Source organism: Helicoverpa zea, chromosome 23 (assembly GCF_022581195.2).
Source record: "Helicoverpa zea isolate HzStark_Cry1AcR chromosome 23, ilHelZeax1.1, whole genome shotgun sequence".
NCBI lineage: Eukaryota > Metazoa > Arthropoda > Insecta > Lepidoptera > Noctuidae > Helicoverpa > Helicoverpa zea.
In genome coordinates this window covers 7,859,970-7,881,576 of record NC_061474.1, presented here as the reverse complement: position 1 = coordinate 7,881,576, position 21,607 = coordinate 7,859,970, and the positions used below count along the sequence as shown (strand labels likewise).

Below are 21,607 nucleotides of genomic sequence, written 5' to 3'. Positions count from 1 at the left end.
GAACAGACAATATCACTTAAAATCAGGTGGCCTGTAAACTCAAAATTTTATACCTTCTAGGTACTCACAGTGTGCAGTAAGCTTTACTTGTCCTTTTCGTAACGTTTTTGTCCACCCAATAGTAACGGTTACGAAAAGGACGTTACGCAAGTAGTTCACTTTTAAAACAAATGTGTATTACTCAAAAAATATAACTTTTAAGCTTCTAAATAGTACATAAAAGGCCTCACTAAACTTCAAGGTATTACTGCTCCAAAATAATTAACAACCAGATAAATAGTTTTATGTAAAAACACGTTACTTACCGAGACAAATTCTTTGGATAAAATTTTCGTTACGCACACGTGCGGCCACCAATTCACCTTTTGCGACTAAATTTAAAATGGCGGCATTTGTTCCGTAGATTTTGGGCTTGAGGTTGCCATTAAAATAAAAAATAAATGATAAATGGGTGAATTGGTAGGAGAAAAAGAACGTTACTATCTAGACTTGTCCTGTAATGTTTATATTATGGGACAACGATTTTATGCAATTATCTTACTATTTTGCTATTATAGCTATTGTTTATACTTAGTTTATTTGTAAGGATAACTTTAACACAATTGAATTAAAACATCGCAAAACTTATTGTGGGACATATATTTTTTTAATATCTATTAAATGCGGGAAAACTGATCTTGGGACAGCTTCAAATTAAGGTTTTGCTTCACTTCAAATTAATATAAAAAATATAAAACCTTATATTTATTGATAAATAAAAATCTTATTGAATATATTAAGAATTCTAATTGTGTTTATTACAAAGCTTTTCCGATAGTTTTCAAAATATGTTCAACTATCATTATTTGTTTTCATGGGACAACACGAAAACAGCTTGCGCCATTTAAATTGAAAATGCCCGTTTATAACTGAGGGAATTACTAAAATGTAGCATATAGATATCCACATATTGATAAGTAGGTATCTACTATGTACTTTTGTAAAAAAATTATTGCTTTCCGTAGGCGAGCTAGAAGTTATGTTTGTTTTTGTTGCAAAATATATGTAAGTGGCGCCATCTATTGTCGGTAAAATGTTTCACACCACACCGCCTTTGACCGCGACGATTTTAACACACACACAGTGGATAAATACAATACAAAGAATTAGCTAGTTTAAATTTTATCAAGTCATAAACTTATGGGAAGGGACAAACGTGGGACTAACACAATATTGTTTACCTTAGGTACTATTGTGTTAGTGAATATGTTTCGTAGCAATTCATAGGTCAATCCGATTACAGGACATTGTACGAATATGGTAATTCATTTACAAAGTTTCCGTTAGGTAGGTAACTTTTTATATGGGAAAAATCTTTAAACTAAAAAAGGAATATAGCGACATATTCCTCACAGTGTATAAACTCGAATAAAATAAAGGTTTTAATTTCAATAAGGAAAATAAACAAGGTTTACATAATTAACCATTTTATTCAGTAAAACAATTATAATATTTCTTACAGTATGTATAAATAAAACCATTCTTTACATTACATGCCAGTATTTTCCTATTTAACAAATAGTGAATAAATACAAATGTTTACTGCAATTCTTACTTTTAATATTTAAATGCGAAAGTAACTCTATTTATCTGGCTTTCACGCCAAAACTACAGAACCCATTTAAATGAAATTTTGGTACACACATAGACCACAGCTTAAGAAAGGGCATAGGTTACTGTTTATCCAGGTCCCTCAGGATGTGGTTGAACTGTATGGAACAGCTAGTACAATATTTAGCCTATTGCTTGACTCAGCTTGATACACTTTTGTCTAAGTAATGTCTTTCTGTCTGATATACATTATTTTGGTCATTTGTCTTCGATATCTAACTGAATAAATGAATTTGAATAATTTTGTTTAGTAGTAGGATACGTTAAATACATATTAAGTTTTGTTAGCATACAAATGCCCCTACAGTACTCTATCAGTTACTAAGTCCAGCGTTAAAAGAAAGGGGTATGCTCATGCTTACAATCTTTCACATTATAATTACATACAAGACAAGCACGTACCCAGAATTTTTTGTCGGGGGGGGTCCAGGTCCAGGCAAATGATTAAGGTATCGCGTAAATGGATACTTAAAATTAAAAGAAAATTGTTTTCACAAATTATTTAATGCATATCTCGGTAATATAAGACCAAAGCAGATCAAAACTGAGTCATATTTGGCACTGTACTTACTACTGAGGGATTTATTTTATGGGTTGCATCTATTTTCGGGAGGGGTCCGGACCCCTTGGACCCCCCCCCTGGGTACGTCCTTGATACAAGACTATATTGCAGTCCATCTTCTTCTATCATACATAAAGTAAACCTCTCACAATTTCATCTATAAAACTTACAAACTAACTTAACTCTAATATACATGTACCATTCCGTAAATAAAAGTCCAGAATAACACGTAAGTGAAGAGCGCTCCGAAGAATCCGTGTGTTAGTAGACTCTGTCTTGACACATAATATTTGCTCCAATTAGGTCCAGTCTTCAACATGAACATCACCCAGAGGCTGACGACTGCAAACACGTAGAAAGCAAACCCGTAGAGTCCTGTGAGGCCTAGGACACCTGGAATTGAGGAGGTTTATGTTAATGTAGGGTCTTTAAGGCAAAAGCTTACTACCTAATGCTATAAAACTATAGTTTGTTTGAGTGCAATATTATAAGGAACCACACCACTGGGCTGATTTTAAAAGTTATGACATTTTCACACTTGCAGAAAGCAATAAGGCTACTTTTTATCCAGGAGCACAGTTTCACCCGTGCCCTGTGGTGAACTAAAATAGTTCACCAACACGGGTTGAAGCTAGGGCTACCATCTCGAATTTCGCCAAACCCGGACAAACATTTAAAAAACCCGGACATTTGGCGTAAATCGCATTTTTCCCCCAAACCTAATTTGTAATCCCTTTACTATTAACATATACTTAAATTCAATGAGGTGCTTTCTTACATGAAAAGTGTCCGGACACTTCTTGAAACCCCGCCCGGACGGCCCCCGGACGGCCTCCAAACGAGGACAAATCCGGGGAAACCCGGACGGATGGCAGCCCTAGTTGAAGCTAGTGTATTTATATAATATACATGCCACATCTTTCCTATTATTTGGCGCCTATTATCATCAGGGTCCATGACTGTAGCCCCTATTTTATAAAAACCTACTTTACATTGTGTGTTGATATCAGAATCTTGAATCTTCTGAACTTTGAGTTTGTATCTAAGACATTATGTTCTTGATGTAATTCAGTAGCTTCCTTGTAATTCAGTTGATTTGCCAAACTATATGGAAGTGGAAAGTGACAACTATTAAAAACTTAACACGAGCACTAAAGGAGGTTGTAATATGCAATGAATTACCTGCAGTGGAGCCCGACAGTGCAGCCATAGAAGTTCTACAATATTCCACGACCACAGCATTGTTCCTTAACGCAGCATCGCTGTACGCTACCGGCTCGGACTTGTTTTGATCTTTAGTCACTTTGGCCACCGACATCTTTTACTTTAATTTGTAATTTTAACTATCAATTTCGTGGTGATAATTCACAAATCACTTCCGAAGTTTTGACGTTTACGCATGACACTTTACATCATCTTTACATGCACTTTACCGACAGTGACATTTTTTATTGACAGTGACTATCCGCAGCTGATCTTGTCTATCGTTTGATGGGTGGGGTTTTTGGCGGGATTTTTATTAAAACTAATTTGCAATCATTTTCAATGTATTTCTCTATGAGAGTGAAGTAGTTTTTATAGTTATTTGCTTACAATTAACTTATTTCATATAATAAATAAAAAAGCGAATTATAATCAAGAAGGTTTTTAATTTTCTAAATCTGTTTTCCGTTAATAAACCATAGACTTTTTTCTGACATTTGGTAAATCAAAATAAATAAATATTGCAATTTATTAAACGGTTCCGTACATAATATAACGATTATTATGTCATACTCGTGTGATCCATCTCGATAAATAATTAGTAATAACTTCTCCGTATATAATGCTCTGTTGAAAATAATTAAAAAATATTGATCAGTGAAAATAAGAAAATTGGAACTGGGAAAGGCAGATAATTGGATCGTTCTATTATCTGTTTGTATGCGAGGATAAATCGTTTTATCGTAAATGTTTTCCCAGCTCCCAGAAATAACTAACTGGATTTTCATTGTACTATTTATTTTGTGAAATAATTTTTATACACACACAGTAATACGGACCCCTAAAAACGAACTATTTTGAAAGCGTCGGTAAAACAGTTTGTGATAAGCGAAGCCATTGAACTGTGTGAAAACTTGCATATGTGTGTGTTTCCATACAAAAATTCTCGTTGTATTCTCACGCACACTGACACGATATATTCATGTGTTTTCGCGGCACTGAGCGTCGGTATTTCTGTGGCGGAACTTATTTTCATTTATAATTTTAAAAATAATAGATTACAATCAGTGTTTATAGTTTTATTCGTGAGATAATTAGTGATAACGTGTGTGGAAAGCGCAGTGATGTTAACCGTGGGCTGGTTCAGCTCCTTTCGATGTATGGAGTTATGATGGCGCGTGTTTGACTGTGTTACTGGGTGCTTTCTCGTAACAAATTAGGACTTTGCTCGAATGATATTTGAGCGCTGACAATTATAGTTAATATTCCTGTTTCTGTGGCATAAAAACTTTCTGAAACTGGTGTTAGAACGTTTCTATCGGGACACATCGGTGTGTAAAAAAGGATATTAAGTTTCCGATGGACTGTGGCTCAATTATGCACCAAGGAGACCGCCAATCTGACGATTTGTCTTGTGCAAATTGCAATCACTGACGCCACTAAACGGAATAACGCGGAGGTGAGTCGACATTTTATGATTTAATTCATAAAATTTTCCATTTCCACTTCTATATTGTATTCAAATATTGAATTAACCTATTTCATTAGAAAAACGAAACTTCATTTTGATTCTTTTGTTTCAGAAAACCAAGTGAAACGCTTGGGGACGAGTGTAACCTGTAAACATTGGTGTCTCGTCACATTTCGTATTGTTGTTTGCTGAAAAATATGAGATTTAAATAAAATATTTGTGATTTGGGCCGATACTTGCGATGTTCTATTTTGTTACGTCAGACGCGTATAAAAGGGTCTAGATTATTCGAGACATATTGCAATGGAGGAGTCTGAGGATAATATGAGTTCTGAGGACTTGAAAGTGTCAGGTAGTCCACTGACAGTTAAGTTAAAACCAAAGAAAAGGTCCCTCATTGAACGTGAACTTGAAACTAATTTGACTGCCAGAGTTACTTCACCGGTTTCTACAGGGGATGGTACCAGTACCAGTCGCTATGGAAGGGCTCGCCGTCTTAAATCTGAGATTGAGCAGTCAGATACCAAGAAAGTGACACCGGAAATTAAGTCACCGCTGGCTGAAAAGTCACCAATGAAGACCCAGTCCCCTGTATACAAGATGCATGCATCAAATTCTCCATTAAGATCTGAACAGCCAAAAATAGTTGGTGTTGAAACTTTTCTGGAGAACCAAATTGAGAGTATATATCAAGAGAACATATCATTGAGCCGTTTTGCCACGGAGGAAGTTAAGAAAACTAGTCCGTCTCCTGCTAAGAAATTCCCCAAAGTTTATATAAGAAAGGACTTAATTCAGAAGCGGGAAGCGGATGAGAATGTCACGTTTATCAAAAACATGTTTTCACCAGTCAAAAGCGCAAGCAAGTCTTCCAGTACGCATTTAAATAATATTTTGGAGCGGTCCTCTGAACGGTATAGTTTGGGATCAGCTAAGCAACAGAATGGATATTTAGATAATTCCTCTGTGGTGAAAACTCTGGATTTTGATAGTAAGAAGAAGAAAAAAGACCATAGAGAGACTAAAACTCCTTCAAAGAGTGAGTTATTTGAATTAGAAGCCAAATGTGCCTATCAGGTTGGAGACCTAGCCTGGGCAAGAATGGGTACTTTTCCATTCTGGCCATGTATTGTCACTAGAGATCCCTCTAATGGAGTGTTTGTCAAAAAGAAGTGTAAGTATACAAAAAAAAAATGTAAAAAATGAGTCTAATTAAAATCTTGCAATGATAATTGGGTATAACTAGGAATTATTATTATAATATTGCTATACAATATTTTGTTGTTTGTGTACCAATTTAAAATCCCCTTGTTTTAACTCAAAATGAGGAAAAATAATAAAATATCTGATTATAATTTATTAATTTATGTTGCTTTGTTTTGAATTTAGCTTGATAATTAATTTATCTACAATTCTACATCCCTAGTAATGTTATCTATATAAACTATATGTGTCAAATGACTTATCATTACATAATACAGAGATTCATTTAGTTTAGTTATCACTTATTTACAATATCTGCTGTGCTGTGCTAATGTATATGTTTTAAAAGTTTAAAAATAAAAAATACATAAAAGCCTTATGCTATATATTAGCCTTATATTACATATTTAAATTCTTAGATTTCGTAAAGAGATACTTACCTAATCAAAATAACTAAAATATAAAAATTATGATTCCAAGATTTTCTTACATTACAAGTGAAGCTAATTTAAGCGTGTTAAAAAAGGAGAGGGTATCTGATAGTGTTTGAAATTGATTTATGCAATAAGGGACGAAAAAATAAAACATAACATTGTCCTATTCTGATTAGATTCAAATGCAACTTTTTTTTAAAATTTGTAAAGCAATCAAGTTCAGAACTCCCTCCCACCTTTCTCAACCGCCCATATAAAAATCGTCCTTATAATAATATGCCTGTACTAGTATTAAGTCTAACCTTCTTACATACCTGTTCTAGTATTCGGCCGCATAGAGCGTGACGTCATACACGTAACGTTCTTCGGAGATAATGGTCGCCGCGGCTGGATCGTGGACACCATGCTTCGCAAGTACTCTGGGCAGCTCGAGTTTGAGACTACAAGGGAGAATTTCACACCTGAGGTATGTACATAAGATTATTAGCAGTTGGGTTGTCAGAGAAATCAGAACAAAAACGCCCACCCTTCATCACTACATATGTGTTTTTGTTGGGAAGAATAAGTAGCGAAACAAATTCCCCAGCAATATGTGTCTCTCTGTTAATTTTGACACGGCTATAAGCATTAAATATATCCAAAATAAACTAAATTGGTTTATCTAATTTATTTTAATGCGAAATATTTCACACTGCATGAAAGTTTGTAGTTGACTTTTGTTAGTAAGATTGTGTAAAAATATATGTATTGCATAATATAAAAAAAATGCTCTAACAAAATAATGTTTCCTTTTCCAGGATAAGAAAAAGGACCCCAGATTGTATGCAGCCTTCTTCGTATCAGAAAAGAAACAAGCCCTATGGAACAACTCCGTGGAAGAAGCAGAAATGCTGCTTCGAGAACCAAAAAGGTTGAGGATAGATATCTTCAATGACATGCTAGAAAAGTCTAGAGCTCAAGTTAAACAGCAAAAGAGCGGGAAAATCAGTAGAACTGACAGTGACGTTTCTTTGAGCGAGAGTCTATATGATACACTTTTTTCAGAGGACGATGGTAAGACAGATACTGCCGAACGTTCCAGAAACAGGACAAGGAATAAGTCTTTAGATGTTTTTGAGGTCGTTACAGCCTGCCTAGACAATATGGCGGCTAAGACTGGCATCACTAAAATACAAAGGCAATCTCATATGGACAGGTGGCTTCAGAAAGCTAAATCTAAAACTCCAGAAAAAACCCAATCCAAAACCCAAGTTCCTCAATTAAAATTAGAAGAGAAAAAAGATACTAAAGAAACTAGATCTAAGAAAAAAAAGAAAAATTTGTCATTAACGAAAGTAAATAAGCCTTATAGTTTAAGAAAATCGTTAAACGAATCTCCTAATTCACAAAATGAACACGATTACACTAGAAATGTTGTAGAAGTGACAGATTCTGATCACAACTCTACTGATACTGATAGTTCTAAGAATTTAAATGTTCAGAAAAGTACTGAGGTTGGTGTTACTGATGTGACTGAAAATAATGAGGAAACAAAATCAAGTGAAGAGGTTTCTGATAAAGAAAGTCCAAAAGAAACAGTAACAACATTAAATGGGACACATGATTCTGAAAGTGAGCGTACAGATGATAACAGTCAGGACAGTAAAAGTTTTTTAAGTACAACTGATCCAGTCAATAACAAGACTGAAATTGAAAAACCTCTACCAAATGTGACAAAAATAAATGAGACACAACAGACTCAAGATGATACTACCGAAGACTCTGAATCTGAACCAGAAAGTCCTGTTTTTGAAGATTTATTCAGCGATGATAGCCAAGACAGGAAACTTAAACTAACAAAAATGTTAGCACAAGTACTAGAGACTGAAAAACATAATTTAGGCACTATTAGTACTACTCTAGAAACACAGCCTGTACCAAAGGCAAACGAAAATGAAAAAGAAAAGACAGTTGAAGTTAATACTACAGATAATACAGATGAAACAATGAGTCAAGTTTATGAAGATTCCTATGATGAAAATAGCCAAGAAAGCCAAAACACAGAAATTGAGGCAACAAAACCAAAAGCAAATGATGTTAATTCATCTGAAGACAAAGACACTAGAATTGAGAAAGACGTTGTTACAAAGGAAACTGTGAATGAGGTTGTAGAACAGGATACTGAAAATGGTGATAAAAGCCCAAACACAGATACTACAGATCTACCAATCAGTCAAGTATATGAAGATTCGTATAGTCAAGATGCCCAAGATTTACCTATCAGTCAAGTATATGAGGATCCAGATAGTCAAGGTGTCCAAAATCTACCAATCAGTCAAGTATATGAGGATTCATATACTCAAGATAGTAAACTGTCAGCAAATGATGAAAGTGAGGACAATATGAGTACCAGCAATGCTGAAAACATCACAGCAGATTTACAGGATGAATTAACAAATGATTCAACTGCTGCAAGCACTGAGCCTAGTTTCATGTCTGTCGATATTGATACAGACAGTGATTATAAACCTGATTGCAGTACTGAATCAGACAGCTTGTCTGAAGGTAGTCTAATTAATGAGAGTATGGAATTGGAAATATCAAGGAAAAATAGTACTGACGAAGATACTGTACCAGAAAAAACCGCTAAGTCTACTAAAAAGTCTAAGAAATCTAATAAAATCTCGAAATATCTGAAAAATAATCTTGATAATCATGATAACTATGCAACAAAAAGGAGTAATAAAGAAAGCAATAATCAATTTAATGATAAAAATAACGTGAATAAAATAAAGGATCGTAACAATGAAATTCATAATCGCGATGTTGTTGATAGTATTAAAAATGTGTCTTTGAATGGTCATGTTAACGTAAAAGAGATTGATATGGAAAATGGCAAAGAATTGCATTTACCTAGTCCTATGCCAGCGACTATCGTAGAAAATGGCTTTCATGATGTAAACGGTGATTTAGATACTATTTCTGTACATTCAGAAGACAGTACAGCGTCAACAAAATCCGAAAAACGTCGATTACGTTCAAGACAAGATAAAACTGCAGGGAATCCTTTAGAAAACCCGGAATTTGTTAAATATCTAGAATTAAGACAAGACGCTATAATGGATGAAAATCCAGAATTGAGTCAGGATGAGATTGTAGCTTATTTACACAAAACTTGGGTTTACGAAGAGAATGCGAAAACTGATGATAAAAAAAACGACGATTTACGCGAATCTACTTTGGTTAAAGGTTTGAATTTGGATCCTGCGCCGAAACAGAAGGAAAAGAAAGTTGAACAATCAAAACAAAAGAAATCGCAGAAAAATACCTCTAACAGTAAAACCTTCATGCAAAGATTCTTACTCAGGCAGAGAGCAGAAAGAAAGAGGTATATAGAAGATGAGAGTTCCCAAGATGACCAAATGAGTAATACCGATGAGGAATTGACAAATAATAATAGCAAATCTGAAAGAAGTATAACTCCTAAAGTAGTTCAGAATGATCTGCAGACTAATGAAACAGAAATTGCTTTAGGATCTACTTCAAATTCAGAACTTAAAGAACATAATATTAGTACAGATACAAAAAATTATAAAAATGACACTGAAGTAGCAACAGCGATTAGTGAAGAACAGGATAAAGAAAATAAGGACGACCCAAAGCCAATAGATCCTTCCAACGCTGTACAAGTCAATTTCCCACAGGAAACAGAAACTGCCAATACTAAGGAAGATTTTGACAGAGAATCTATTGACTCGGAAGACAGCGAGGCACCTCTAATTAGATGTAAATTGCGATCCAAATCAAGAAAAGAAAATATTTTCAAAGATGACGTTAAAATCAAAGAAGAAGAAGCAGATACAGTGTCCATTACTTCTGAAGGCAGTGAAGTATCTTTAAGCAAACGTAAAAAGAAATTTCCCCCCAAAAAGGAAAATGCACTAGAAGATCCAGAATTCGTTAAATACATGGAAGTACGTCAAGACAGTTTGATTGAAGAAAATCCACAATTAACACAGGATGAAATAATTTCATATTTATATAAAACTTGGTTGTACGAAGAGGAAGGTAAATCTGAAATTAAGAAAAACGACGACATAGAACAATCTGGTTTAGTTAAAGGCCTTAAAGATGCAACTCAACAACCTAAAAAGATTAAACGTAAAGTTAAAACTGAGAAAGAAGAAATAGGTACGGAAAAAGATACTGACGACGATGGTGTAACAAAAGATAAACCTAGGAGAAAGGTAATAAAACCTTATTACAATGAGGAATATTCTGATATTGAAGAGGAGTTAGAAGTATTCTCTATATTTAATGATAAACGTAAATCTGCTGAAAATGGAGTAGATTCTGAACCGATTCACGAAGTAAATGACATTGATGAGGTAGAACTTTACTTCCAAGAGTTAGCGAAGCCCAAACCTAACGTTTTCAAAGGTCTGATCAGAGAGAAAGTCTGTGAAATGTGTGAAATGACTGGCAACCTTGTCAAATGTAAAGGCTGCAATGGTATGTTCCACGTTGATTGTGTTAACAAAGAAGTTGTAGAGGTTGAAACTCCAGCTCCAACAAGAGGCAGAAAGAAGAAGAAAAAGTTAGTACGTAAACCTAAAAACTCTGACGAATTTGATAATCATGATGATAAATCCCAAGATGTGTCTGAAGAGAACGCGTCAATGGAAGAGATTATCGAACCAGAAACACTTGCAGTCGACGCTGAGACTTTAGAAGCACAAATAGAGGCAAAAATGAAAGAATTGCTCGAATCAGAGAAAATCGATTACGATTCATATTCGAGCGACGACGGCTGCGATTGGAGCGACACGGTTCCAGGCAAATGCGAAATAATCGATGTCAAACTAAAACCGAGGCGTTCGAATTCCGAAATGGACTATTCCAATTTCAAGTGCAAGAATTGTCAAAAATATGACACTCCCGTTTGTTTCGTTTGTAAATCGGCTGTTTCTAAAAATGAGGCTACATTACGACAGAGGTGTCATGTGGCTCATTGTCATAAGTACTATCATTTGCAGTGTTTGGAGCATTGGCCTCAGACTCAGTTTAATGGGGGTGAGCCTTCTAAAACTAATAAGAAGATTAATGAGTATTTTGAGGCTTTGACGTGTCCAAGACACGTGTGTCATACTTGTGTGTCTGATGATCCTAGGGGATGTAAAACAAGGTTTAGCGGTGATAAGTTGGCCCGCTGTGTGCGATGTCCCGCGACTTATCATTCGTTCACAAGATGTCTGCCGGCCGGAACGCAGATTTTGACGGCGTCGCATATCATATGTCCAAGACATTACGAGCATACGTGAGTGGTATTTGTTTATATTTTTATTTACCTACTTCATATGTCTACTTTCTGTCTGATACATTTCTTGATTGAATATCACTAGAACAGTTGGTATTTAAATGACAGCAAATGCTCTTGTAATTATTTCTAAGCTTATGAACATAAACCATTTTACAAATGCATAACACACAAGATTTTTTAAACTATGGAACCTCTAACAGCGGAATACTGAAACGTCAATTTTAAGTGGTGCTCAAACATCATTCGTAGGAAAGCTGCCAATATACTTTCTAACTTGCTGAAATAAATAATCTTACATTAATATTAATAAATTTCACTTTCGCCAGGCCCGGCAAAGTCCCGTGCCACGTGAACACAGGGTGGTGCTTCATCTGCGCTCTGGGCGGCTCTCTGATCTGCTGCGAGTACTGCCCCACCTCCTTCCACGCTGAGTGCCTTAATATTAAACCGCCTGAAGGTAAGCTTTTAATAATTATGCATATTATACTTCTATATAAATAATCCGAAAATTATGTGTGAAATGGGGTGCTTTCCCTCCTATATGAACGACTGCACAGAAGTCTGTCAAAGTAGTTGTGAATCAACGTTTGTGGTATCGGTAGCTTGGTAAGACTTTTTTGAAACTTTTTCGAATTGGGTGGGAATATATTACCAGTTTACCCGACTTCAAACGAAGTCAATTCTGTTAGAAAATTGCAAATCCTTTTTCCGAAACAAGTACCTAACTCAAACTTCGGAATATTCTTCAATTAGTGTCAACTCCGCAAAAATACTTTTATAAAACTTGTCTTTAGCCTAACAACATATTCTTACAAATAATGACGTCATTAAAGACATAGGAACGTTTACATAAATAGGATCAGTACCCTTGACCATGACCTTGAGAAAACTGGGACGCGTAACTAGCCCACTTGTAGATTAGTCAAACATATGCAGACGTAGTTACGGTATACGATCTAGACACACGGCAGTGTGTCCGCCAAGTTCGAGCAAAAAAAGCGACACACCGGCCGTGGGTTATATTACACGAACCATTTCGGGCCAAATTCGACCCCCCTGTAACTCAAAATCTATTTTATTTACGCATATCAAATTTCTAGTATCTGTTGTGACCCCCTCACTTATCTAAAATACAAAATTTCATTAATATACCTATTGTAGGTCTTGAGTTATTGACGTCAGAAAATCGCTATTTTTACTATACACTCACTGACTGACTGACTGACTGACTGACTCACTCATCAAAAACCTAGACCACTTCCAATGGTCGTATTGACTTGAAATTTGGCATGGAGGTAGGCCTTTATGTCAAGGTAAAGGGAAAAATCTGAAAATGGCCAAGTGTGAGTCGGTTTCAAAAATAACGAATGTGTAACTTTGATCCACGAACATAATATATGATAACATGTCATGTCAGTCAGTTGGTAAATCTAGTCCATTTAGTTAATTAGTTCATTTCTTTGTAAGAAGCATAGTGCATATTCAAAAATCTGAAAGATAGTATAAATGAGACATTTCTTTAAATAACTTCATCATAAGAAAAAAATAAAATAAACAACCTTACAAAAATAAATGAAATCCCACCCAAAACAAAAATGTGAAAGACTGCCAAGTTCGATAATATGGGAATGCTTCGCCTATAAAAGAAGTGAGATCTGAATAAGTACCAAGTTCCATACACATACCTCAGTTAAAAATAGTTACTTTTTAATGATGTTACTTGGCAAGTTTTAATAGAAAATTAAATACTTGATTCATTGCGTCTAGTAGGTTTATAACAAGGTGTGTGAAAACTTTCCAAGTAACATCATTAAAAAGTAACTATTTTTAACTGAGGTATGTGTATGGAACTTGGTACTTATTCAGATCTCACTTCTTTAATAGGCGAAGCATTCCCATATTATCGAACTTGGCAGTCTTTCACATTTTTGTTTTGGGTGGGATTGTATTTAAATTGGAAATATATGTTCATAGTTTTGAATATAAATTTGTTAGTTAAAATACACTTGTAATAAATTGAGGTCACTTGTCTGTATGTACCGTAATAGGCATGATGACAGTAATCAAATATCATTAAAATAATATATTTATTAAATTAAACTTGAAGCTTGGAATATAAAACGCGCATTGTTTTCTTTTTTAATAATGTGATTAATATGTATTTTTATAAAATAAAATTACGAAATAAGGCAATCCGCCATGATATCTTGAACACCAATCAGAGCTCGTGACGTCATCTCTCAAAACAACTAGCGCGAAAGCGCGCGAACATCACATTTCGTTGTTGTGAACTTCCACTGCGATCTTTGTTTTTAATTAATTAATTGTTTATAACACGAGTTATGGAGCCCGGATTTATCAAGGCAAACAGCGCTAATTTGCCTAGAATTGATATCATAATGCTGGGAGAGTTTTTGGCATCAAATAAAGATTTTTGTTCAGCTGAATTTAGAAATGTTAAAACTTCCATGTAAGTATACTAGTTTAATTAAAAAAACTTCCATGTAAGTGTATTAGTTTAATTAAAACAACTTCTATGTTAGAATCTAGAGAACTATGTAATAACTTACACCAACACTTCAACATCAACGTCTTCACAAAAATAAAGTTGTACCCTGGGCAATATTGCTTTTGAATCTCGCCTTGCAAGTTTAAGCCACTTGTTTCGTATTTTTTTATTGTGAGGAACGTACACAAATAACTTATCAGGAGTTGTTTTGGATGTGTTCTTACACTGGGGGACCCCACAACACCTATGCACTTTCGAATTCATATTTAATAACACTAAAAACTTAATTATTGCACGAGCGTTGTTTACTTGCGTCTTGTAATTTCAGTCGTGACGTCACAAGTGACGACATGACACTGACAAGCGTTTTCGCGCCGGATTCAAAGTGGACAGAGAAAAATGCAATTATTTGATAAAAAAACTTCGCATTTTCTTAAAATTAATAATTTTTCATATAAAATAGACGTATACCTACATCATACAAAGGAATTTAAAAATTTGTCATCATGCCTATTATGGAAATAAATGATATTCCGAGAAGGTTTTTCCTTGCACACAATAAACTGTCATGGAAGTTTTGTAAGTGTGCTCAATTATATTGACGATATTCGATCAAAATCATTCGTATCGCGTCAAGGTATTTTTTGTTCGCGAACAAAAAATGCTTCGACGCGAATTCACTGCTAGCATGTGTTCGGTTGCAATTTCGCGGACATTTTAGGAATGTTCGCACGATACATGTTACTGTTTGCTAGAGCGAGTAGACCAGAAGAAACATTTGTGAGTTATAAAAGCATTTTTTTTTCTTTATAGGTGGTTACATGTGTGAGGATTGTGAGACAGGACGTTTACCCTTGTACGGAGAAATGGTGTGGGTCAAACTGGGACATTACAGGTTAGTTTTACCAAGATTATGTAGTATCGCTACATATACGTATGTATCACCTATTAGGCTAGGCGCTGATTGCAACTTTTCGTCACCGTGACTTTTTGTCACTTAGTCAAGTGCAATGAAAACTATACTGAGTGCGCTCATTATGGTGACGTGATAAGACGGTGACAAATAGTTGCAGCAACAGGCAATGCCGGAGTGTCACTGGTGACTTTTTGTCACTCAGCCGGCATACAAAAATGAACGCGATTTGTCACCCAAGAACAGATTCAGTGAGCGCATCGTGGGTGACAGCAGGTGGCAGTGACAAAAAGTCACGGTGACGAAAAGTTGCAATCAGCGGCGGGCCTTATGTAGTATACACTGTTTGTCTCGCGGATTTATTCATCAGTAGCTTCTAAAACTACATAACACATGTCTCTTCACACAGAGAAGGAATGGGTGTTAAACCTCGCCCATTTTTTTAAAAATCTAACAGGCATTTGCGGAGCTTACTAAATCAAACAAACAAGTTACTGTACATTTCTGTGTAGGCATGTTGGGTAGATATGTATTGTAAACAAATAATTTATTATAGTCGTGGTGGCCTAGTGGGTAAAGAACCAACCTCTCGAGTATGAGAGTGCGGGTTCGATTCCAGGTCAGATAAGTACCAATGCAACTTTTCTAAGTTTGTATGTACTTTCTAAGTATATCTTGGACACCAATGGCTGATAAAAAGGTGAAGGAAAACATCTTGAGGAAACCTGGACTATATAGTCTGAAATCACCAACCCGCATTGAGCAAGCGTGGTGATTAATGCTTAATCCTTCTTTGTGTTAGAGGAGGCCTGTGCCCAGCAGTGGGACTATAAAAAGGCATCAACAACAACAATTTATTATTATAGATGGTGGCCCGGCATAGTCCTGCATCCTTCAGAAATACCAGAGAACATAATGGCTGTTAAACATAACTTGGGAGAGTTTGTAGTGCGATTCTTTGGACAATACGATCATTACTGGGTGAATAGAGGACGTGTATTCCCGTTCCAAGAAGGTAAGCTGAATTATTTAATAAAAATTAACTTCTAGATTAAAATACCATCATAATCTACCTAGCTTTTCCCGAATATGTTGGAGTCGGCTTCCAGCCTAACTAGATGCAGCTGAATACCAGTGTTTTTCATATAGCAACTGCCTATTTGAACTCCTCAACCCAGTTATCCGGGCAACCCGATCGAGTTATCTGACTAGCCCTAACGATGTTCAAATGACAGCCGGGACTCATCAATGTATCGTGTCTCCTGAAACAGGGAAAAACTCGTCATGGCAAGATGGCCACCCAACCACGTACCGATCGCGCCAAATGTTGCTTAACCTATCATAAGGTTAAGCAACATTTGGTTCCCGGATCCATCGATCATAATATATGTTAAGTCTTTAAGGTAATCTATGGGCCAATGCAGCCTGAAAATAAAGATATTTGATTTTATAAGGTTAAGCAACTTTGACTTAGCCACGAGTTCTTCTGTAGTATGTTAAGTTATGGTAATTGAATAGCATGTCAAGTTTAATAATGTTATGTACTGATTCCAGGTGATTCCGGACGTATTTCATATCAGAAGTCTAAGATAGACGCAGCATTCACAACGGCAATGGAGCACGCTCAGAGGGCTTGCGAAATATTGAAATGTAAGTTTTTTACTCTGTATTTAATATCTTAAAAAACTTAGTTGCCTTACAGCCAGTTTCTTCATCAAAAGTTAAAGCCAAAGTAAAAGTCAAAGTAATGTCTAAAGTAAAAGTAACGGTAGACACTACTTTAACTTTTACTTTTGATGAAGAAACTGGCCGTTAATATGTTAAATGTAAATAGGTACATTGGATTGTTATTGCATTGCTTGGTTAAGTTTTATATTTTAGATCACTAGGTATGTGCCCGTGTCACCGTAACTTTAAACGGTTGAACCGATTCTGAATAAGATACTTGCCCAAATTCATTTGTGATGGGCATAGAATATCGTCGTCCTATTTCTCTGTTTGACATTATTTCACAAGTAACTCAAGCCTTTCACCAATTTATTTTCATTTTCATTCGTTACAAACCGATTCTCGCAGTTACACCCGCGTCTTGTGGGAACTAAAATCCTTACCGGGAAAGCTGCACTCTTCGTGCGTAACCTTTGACAATATTTGATAAGACTTAAACCTGTAAGGGCAGTAGTTCCCATGGAACGAGAGTGAAACCGCGGGAAAACGGCTTGAAGATAATATATACTGATTATTTCTTTTATTATTCCAGCGGCCCAACCAAACGAGGAAGAATCACTAGACATCGCCTCCTCCCTTTTACCTCCCCACTACGTGAAGCTAAAAGTGAACAAACCATGTGGATCCCTTTGCGGGCGGCGGCTGGAGGACCCTGAGAGTTCACTGACGCAGTGCGAGTGTAACCCGAATGATGATGACGTGTGCGGGTTGTACTCGCACTGTCTTAACAGGTGAGTTTGTAGGAAAAATGTTGCTTATTTTATAGGGAAATGCTATATTATTGAGCTTTGGAATAGCTTTGTCATATAGATGAAGACTCTTTAGGAACTACCTACTACTACTACACTGTCTTAACCGGTGAGAGTGATCAATATATTCAGTAATATTACTGCTACATTGTGTAATGGTCGAGTAGGTTCGTTAAATAGGTAATGTGCGAGGACGAAGTTCAAAGTACCAGCACAGTGATTAAATGTTTCTGTAAGAAAATTATTTTCAGAACTATGCCTTAAAATTTCTTTTCGTAAAAATACATAAAACAATCTATTTACTTTTTCAGCACTTCTTATGTTTGTAACTTTTTAGTTTACCACCAATACTTTTCACAGCATTGAGACGTTTACTTCGGGATGCCTCCTGGGTCTACTGAATTTTATGCTTCTTCTACTTATTTTCTAGATGTTTGAGGAAACGTAAAAAAATTGAGAACCTCTTTTTTTGCAGTCGTTTAAAATAAATATTTCACTTATTCCACTAGTTTAATTTCCTATCAACATTTAATAAATAACATATAATTTATATAATGATTTCCAGAATGCTACTAACGGAGTGCGGGCCGACGTGCCGCGCGGGCGAGCGCTGCAACAACCGCGCCTTCGAGAAGCGACGCTACCCCAAGCTCGTGCCCTACCGGACGCCTAGCAGAGGCTGGGGACTTAAGACATTGGAGGACATTAAAGCAGGTACGATTGTTATATGAATTTTAAAAAGCTAAGTTTACGGTTGACAGGAGCTGGATGCGAGAAGCCGAAAATCGATCTCAGTGGCGTGCACTTGGAGAGGCCTATGTCTATTTACTCTTCAATATACTTGTAAAAAATTTATTAATAACACCTATTTCTTCATTCCAGGACAATTCGTAATAGAGTACGTAGGAGAACTGATAGACGAGGAGGAGTTCAGACGACGCATGCGCAGGAAGCACGAGATAAGAGACGAGAACTTCTACTTTTTGACCTTGGATAAGGAGAGGATGATCGACGCCGGACCTAAGGGGAATCTTGCTAGGTTAGTAGATTATACAGGGTGTCCAGTAAATAGCACGACATACTGCAGGGGGTGATAGCTTGAGTCACTACCTAGCAATACAACACAATATACATATGTTCAGCAAAATCTTACGGATTTACAGTTTTACAAATTTTTGCAAGTAATGTGACTTTGAATTCTAATCGTTGTAAGGTCGTACTACGGTTCGAATTACATAATAATTAATAATAGTTTTTTTTAATAATTCGCATAAATGAGCAGCTGTTATTTATTATCATAGTGGTTTTTGTCAAAATTACGTCAATTACATTTTCAACAAAATCAGCTTCTCTGGAACTAAAATAGCATTCTTTTGTATTTTTTTAATTAAAAATTTACCCAAGCTATCACCCCCTGCAGTATGTCGTGCTATTTACTGGACACCCTGTATACATACATATATTATGATAGAGTGGTTAGAAAGTTTAACTATTATAAGGTTGCAAAACAGCCTTACATATTTTTTACTATGGCAATTTGCGGCAATTAGTGTCAGACGACTAGTTAGTAAATAAGTCATGGGTTAAATTTGGCTATAAAATAATTTTTTTCATGTGTTTGTGACTGCAGTTATGAGATTTTCGTGTATTTTATTTGAATTTATATCTTTTTAAAATTAAAACATTGACGTTCGCCGTAGAAGAAATCGAAAACTTCGTTGTTGTTATTCAGACTTCTTGTGATAATTTTATCTCAAGTCTGAATTGATTTAATAGGGTTTTTTAATTTGAATTATTTTAGCTTTTTCTTTGAAGTATTTTTATAGTCTATTTTTTTAACACATTCCATACTTCTGTGTAAGTTTCCTTTTCGTAATAACAACATTTTTATTCAATGTCCAGGTTCATGAACCACTGTTGCGAGCCGAACTGCGAGACTCAGAAGTGGACCGTGCTCGGCGATGTACGCGTCGGACTCTTCGCCTTGTACGATATACCTGCTGTAAGTTACCTTTATTTACATCTTTTCTATACATAGGGTGCTTACATAAAGAAACTATAAATCAATATAATCCTATTGACTCACTTATAAAGAAACAGGTTGTAACTTACCTGTTTCTTTATAGGTGAGTCAATAGGATTATATTTTGTAATTATTTCTGTGTACATTTACGATATTTGTCGAAGATGGCGGAAAATCCGCGTACGAAGTCGCGGGCGAACTAGTGGGCGATATAGCTTATGTATCAGAGTGACATATATGAGCTGCTCTCTATTTATGAGAAGAAGTGTAATTCAGATTAAGACATAAATTACTTATTTATTAGAATTTGGGAAGTAAATCGTTTTCTCATGGCATATAACATTTGAATGGAGGACAGAAGATTGGTATGATCATTAAGATATTCAAATTCAAAGATATAAAATAGCTTAACAATGACATTACAGAACAGCGAAGTGACGTTTAACTACAACCTGGAGTGCGCGGGCATCGAGAAGAAGCGCTGCATGTGCGGCGCCCGGCGCTGCGCCGGCTACATCGGCGCCAAGCCCAAGCAGGTGGGACCCATGTACCTATTGTATAAACATATAAACGTTGGTATGTACAGTGTCGACTGTAGCGCCCCGTGCGTGCTTGTGGTCCAGACGCAGATCACTCGTTCTTTCTGTATTTGCTTTTCTATCTCCAATTTCTCTAAAAAAACTTGCGCGATTAGGACAAAAAGCCTAACAGTTCCTTCGTAATATTGATGAATATCCTCGATTCCAGTCTTCTTTGCAAAGACCAAATATTCAGAAAATAAACAATCTGTAGAGTGATTCACAACTTAGTAATAGTATTGTTTCTAAAAGCACCAAAGCATATTCAACAATTATTTTCAAATTACCCTATCTTCTTCACGTAAACTAATACAAATTCCCTTACAATTTCCAGGACGAATCTCAATCGAAGAAACCAAAAATACCCGGAAAAAGGACATACAAGAAAAGAAAAACAACAGAAGAATCGCCTTCGACGAAAAATAAGCCGAAACGTCCGATAGGCCGACCGCCGAAGCCGAGAGAGTTAACCGAAATTGAAAAAGACCTACTTATTATACGAAATGCTACCAACGGCATTTCCAGCGACGAATCTTCTAGAAGCATGAGTTCGGAATACGAAAGGAATCCTAAAGCCTTAAAAAGAAAACGTGTAAGTTTCTCTACTGAAGAAAATGTGTGTGACGGTTCAGAATCGCCGAGTGTGAAAAAAACTAAGTTGGAGGAAAAAACTGATGTTGGTGATTGAGCGATGTGTTGGTTTCGCTGCGATTTTGAGGGCAAAGTAAATGCGTAAATACTAAGATGATATGGTCTGACTAAATAATAGAAATGTTTAAAATATATCAAGTCGTAATTCGCACAATTTTCGTGTGTTTTCGTAACTTTCGAACTCAGATCGCACGCGAAATGTATCAACATCTCAAGGAGTTTTATCAAAGATTGTCTTATTGTAAATATTAGTATGTAGCCCAGCATATTATGTATTAGCCTTACGAAGTCAGGTACACGTATTCTGATGCAAATAACGCCTTTATTCTTAGGTACATAAAGTTCATATTACTGTAATAAAGTGTTCATTCATTGTGTTACTATTAACGTATTATCGAAATGCCAAAATTTTCCGTTTATAACCGCTAGATTTAGACGTGTGAAAAAAAGTGATTCTGTGATGCGAAATTGTAGGAATTTTCTAAGTTTGTAATGTGTAGTTTTAAATAGGTATATATATTTGTTACCCGAAGGAAAAAGTGGAGGTTTTGTCGAGACAGAATTAACGATTAAGTTGAATAAAATATTAAAATAAACTTCAGTTTCTGTTTTCACTGGTTTTATCCCAAACTGC

General features: G+C 35.8%; 2 protein-coding genes across 2 annotated transcripts; one reads left to right on the top strand and one right to left on the bottom strand.

The window, feature by feature from the left end:
- Nucleotides 1-1,449: 1,449 nt before the first annotated feature.
- On the bottom strand, nucleotides 1,450-3,623 carry LOC124642066 (ER membrane protein complex subunit 6). The gene is made up of 3 exons (XM_047180366.1): nucleotides 3,395-3,623; nucleotides 2,314-2,605; nucleotides 1,450-2,042 (listed from the first exon to the last, which is right to left on the bottom strand). The coding sequence occupies exons 1-2, from the start codon at nucleotides 3,528-3,530 to the stop codon at nucleotides 2,397-2,399; spliced, it is 345 nt and encodes a 114-aa protein (XP_047036322.1). The 5' UTR covers nucleotides 3,531-3,623; the 3' UTR covers nucleotides 1,450-2,042; nucleotides 2,314-2,396.
- A 759-nt stretch (nucleotides 3,624-4,382) lies between these two features.
- On the top strand, nucleotides 4,383-21,574 carry LOC124641771 (histone-lysine N-methyltransferase, H3 lysine-36 specific-like). Its single transcript, XM_047179966.1, has 14 exons — nucleotides 4,383-4,874; nucleotides 4,999-6,060; nucleotides 6,847-6,989; nucleotides 7,321-11,819; nucleotides 12,149-12,279; nucleotides 15,145-15,226; nucleotides 16,111-16,259; nucleotides 16,799-16,894; nucleotides 17,505-17,703; nucleotides 18,287-18,435; nucleotides 18,604-18,760; nucleotides 19,624-19,723; nucleotides 20,170-20,280; nucleotides 20,657-21,574. Exons 2-14 carry the CDS (start codon nucleotides 5,190-5,192, stop codon nucleotides 21,008-21,010), a joined length of 7,041 nt encoding a protein of 2,346 aa, XP_047035922.1. The 5' UTR covers nucleotides 4,383-4,874; nucleotides 4,999-5,189; the 3' UTR covers nucleotides 21,011-21,574.
- Nucleotides 21,575-21,607: the final 33 nt, after the last annotated feature.

Bases quoted from the DNA above. Each gene is read 5' to 3' on its own strand.
- LOC124642066 (XM_047180366.1), bottom strand. From the start codon at position 3,530: ATGTCGGTGGCCAAAGTGACTAAAGATCAAAACAAGTCCGAGCCGGTA. The intron at 2,606-3,394 runs GTAATTCATTGC...CCTCAATTCCAG, and splicing joins ACTGTCGGGCTCCACTGCAG to GTGTCCTAGGCCTCACAGGA.
- LOC124641771 (XM_047179966.1), top strand. From the start codon at position 5,190: ATGGAGGAGTCTGAGGATAATATGAGTTCTGAGGACTTGAAAGTGTCA. The intron at 12,280-15,144 runs GTAAGCTTTTAA...TTTTCTTTATAG, and splicing joins TAATATTAAACCGCCTGAAG to GTGGTTACATGTGTGAGGAT. The intron at 15,227-16,110 runs GTTAGTTTTACC...TTATTATTATAG, and splicing joins GTCAAACTGGGACATTACAG to ATGGTGGCCCGGCATAGTCC.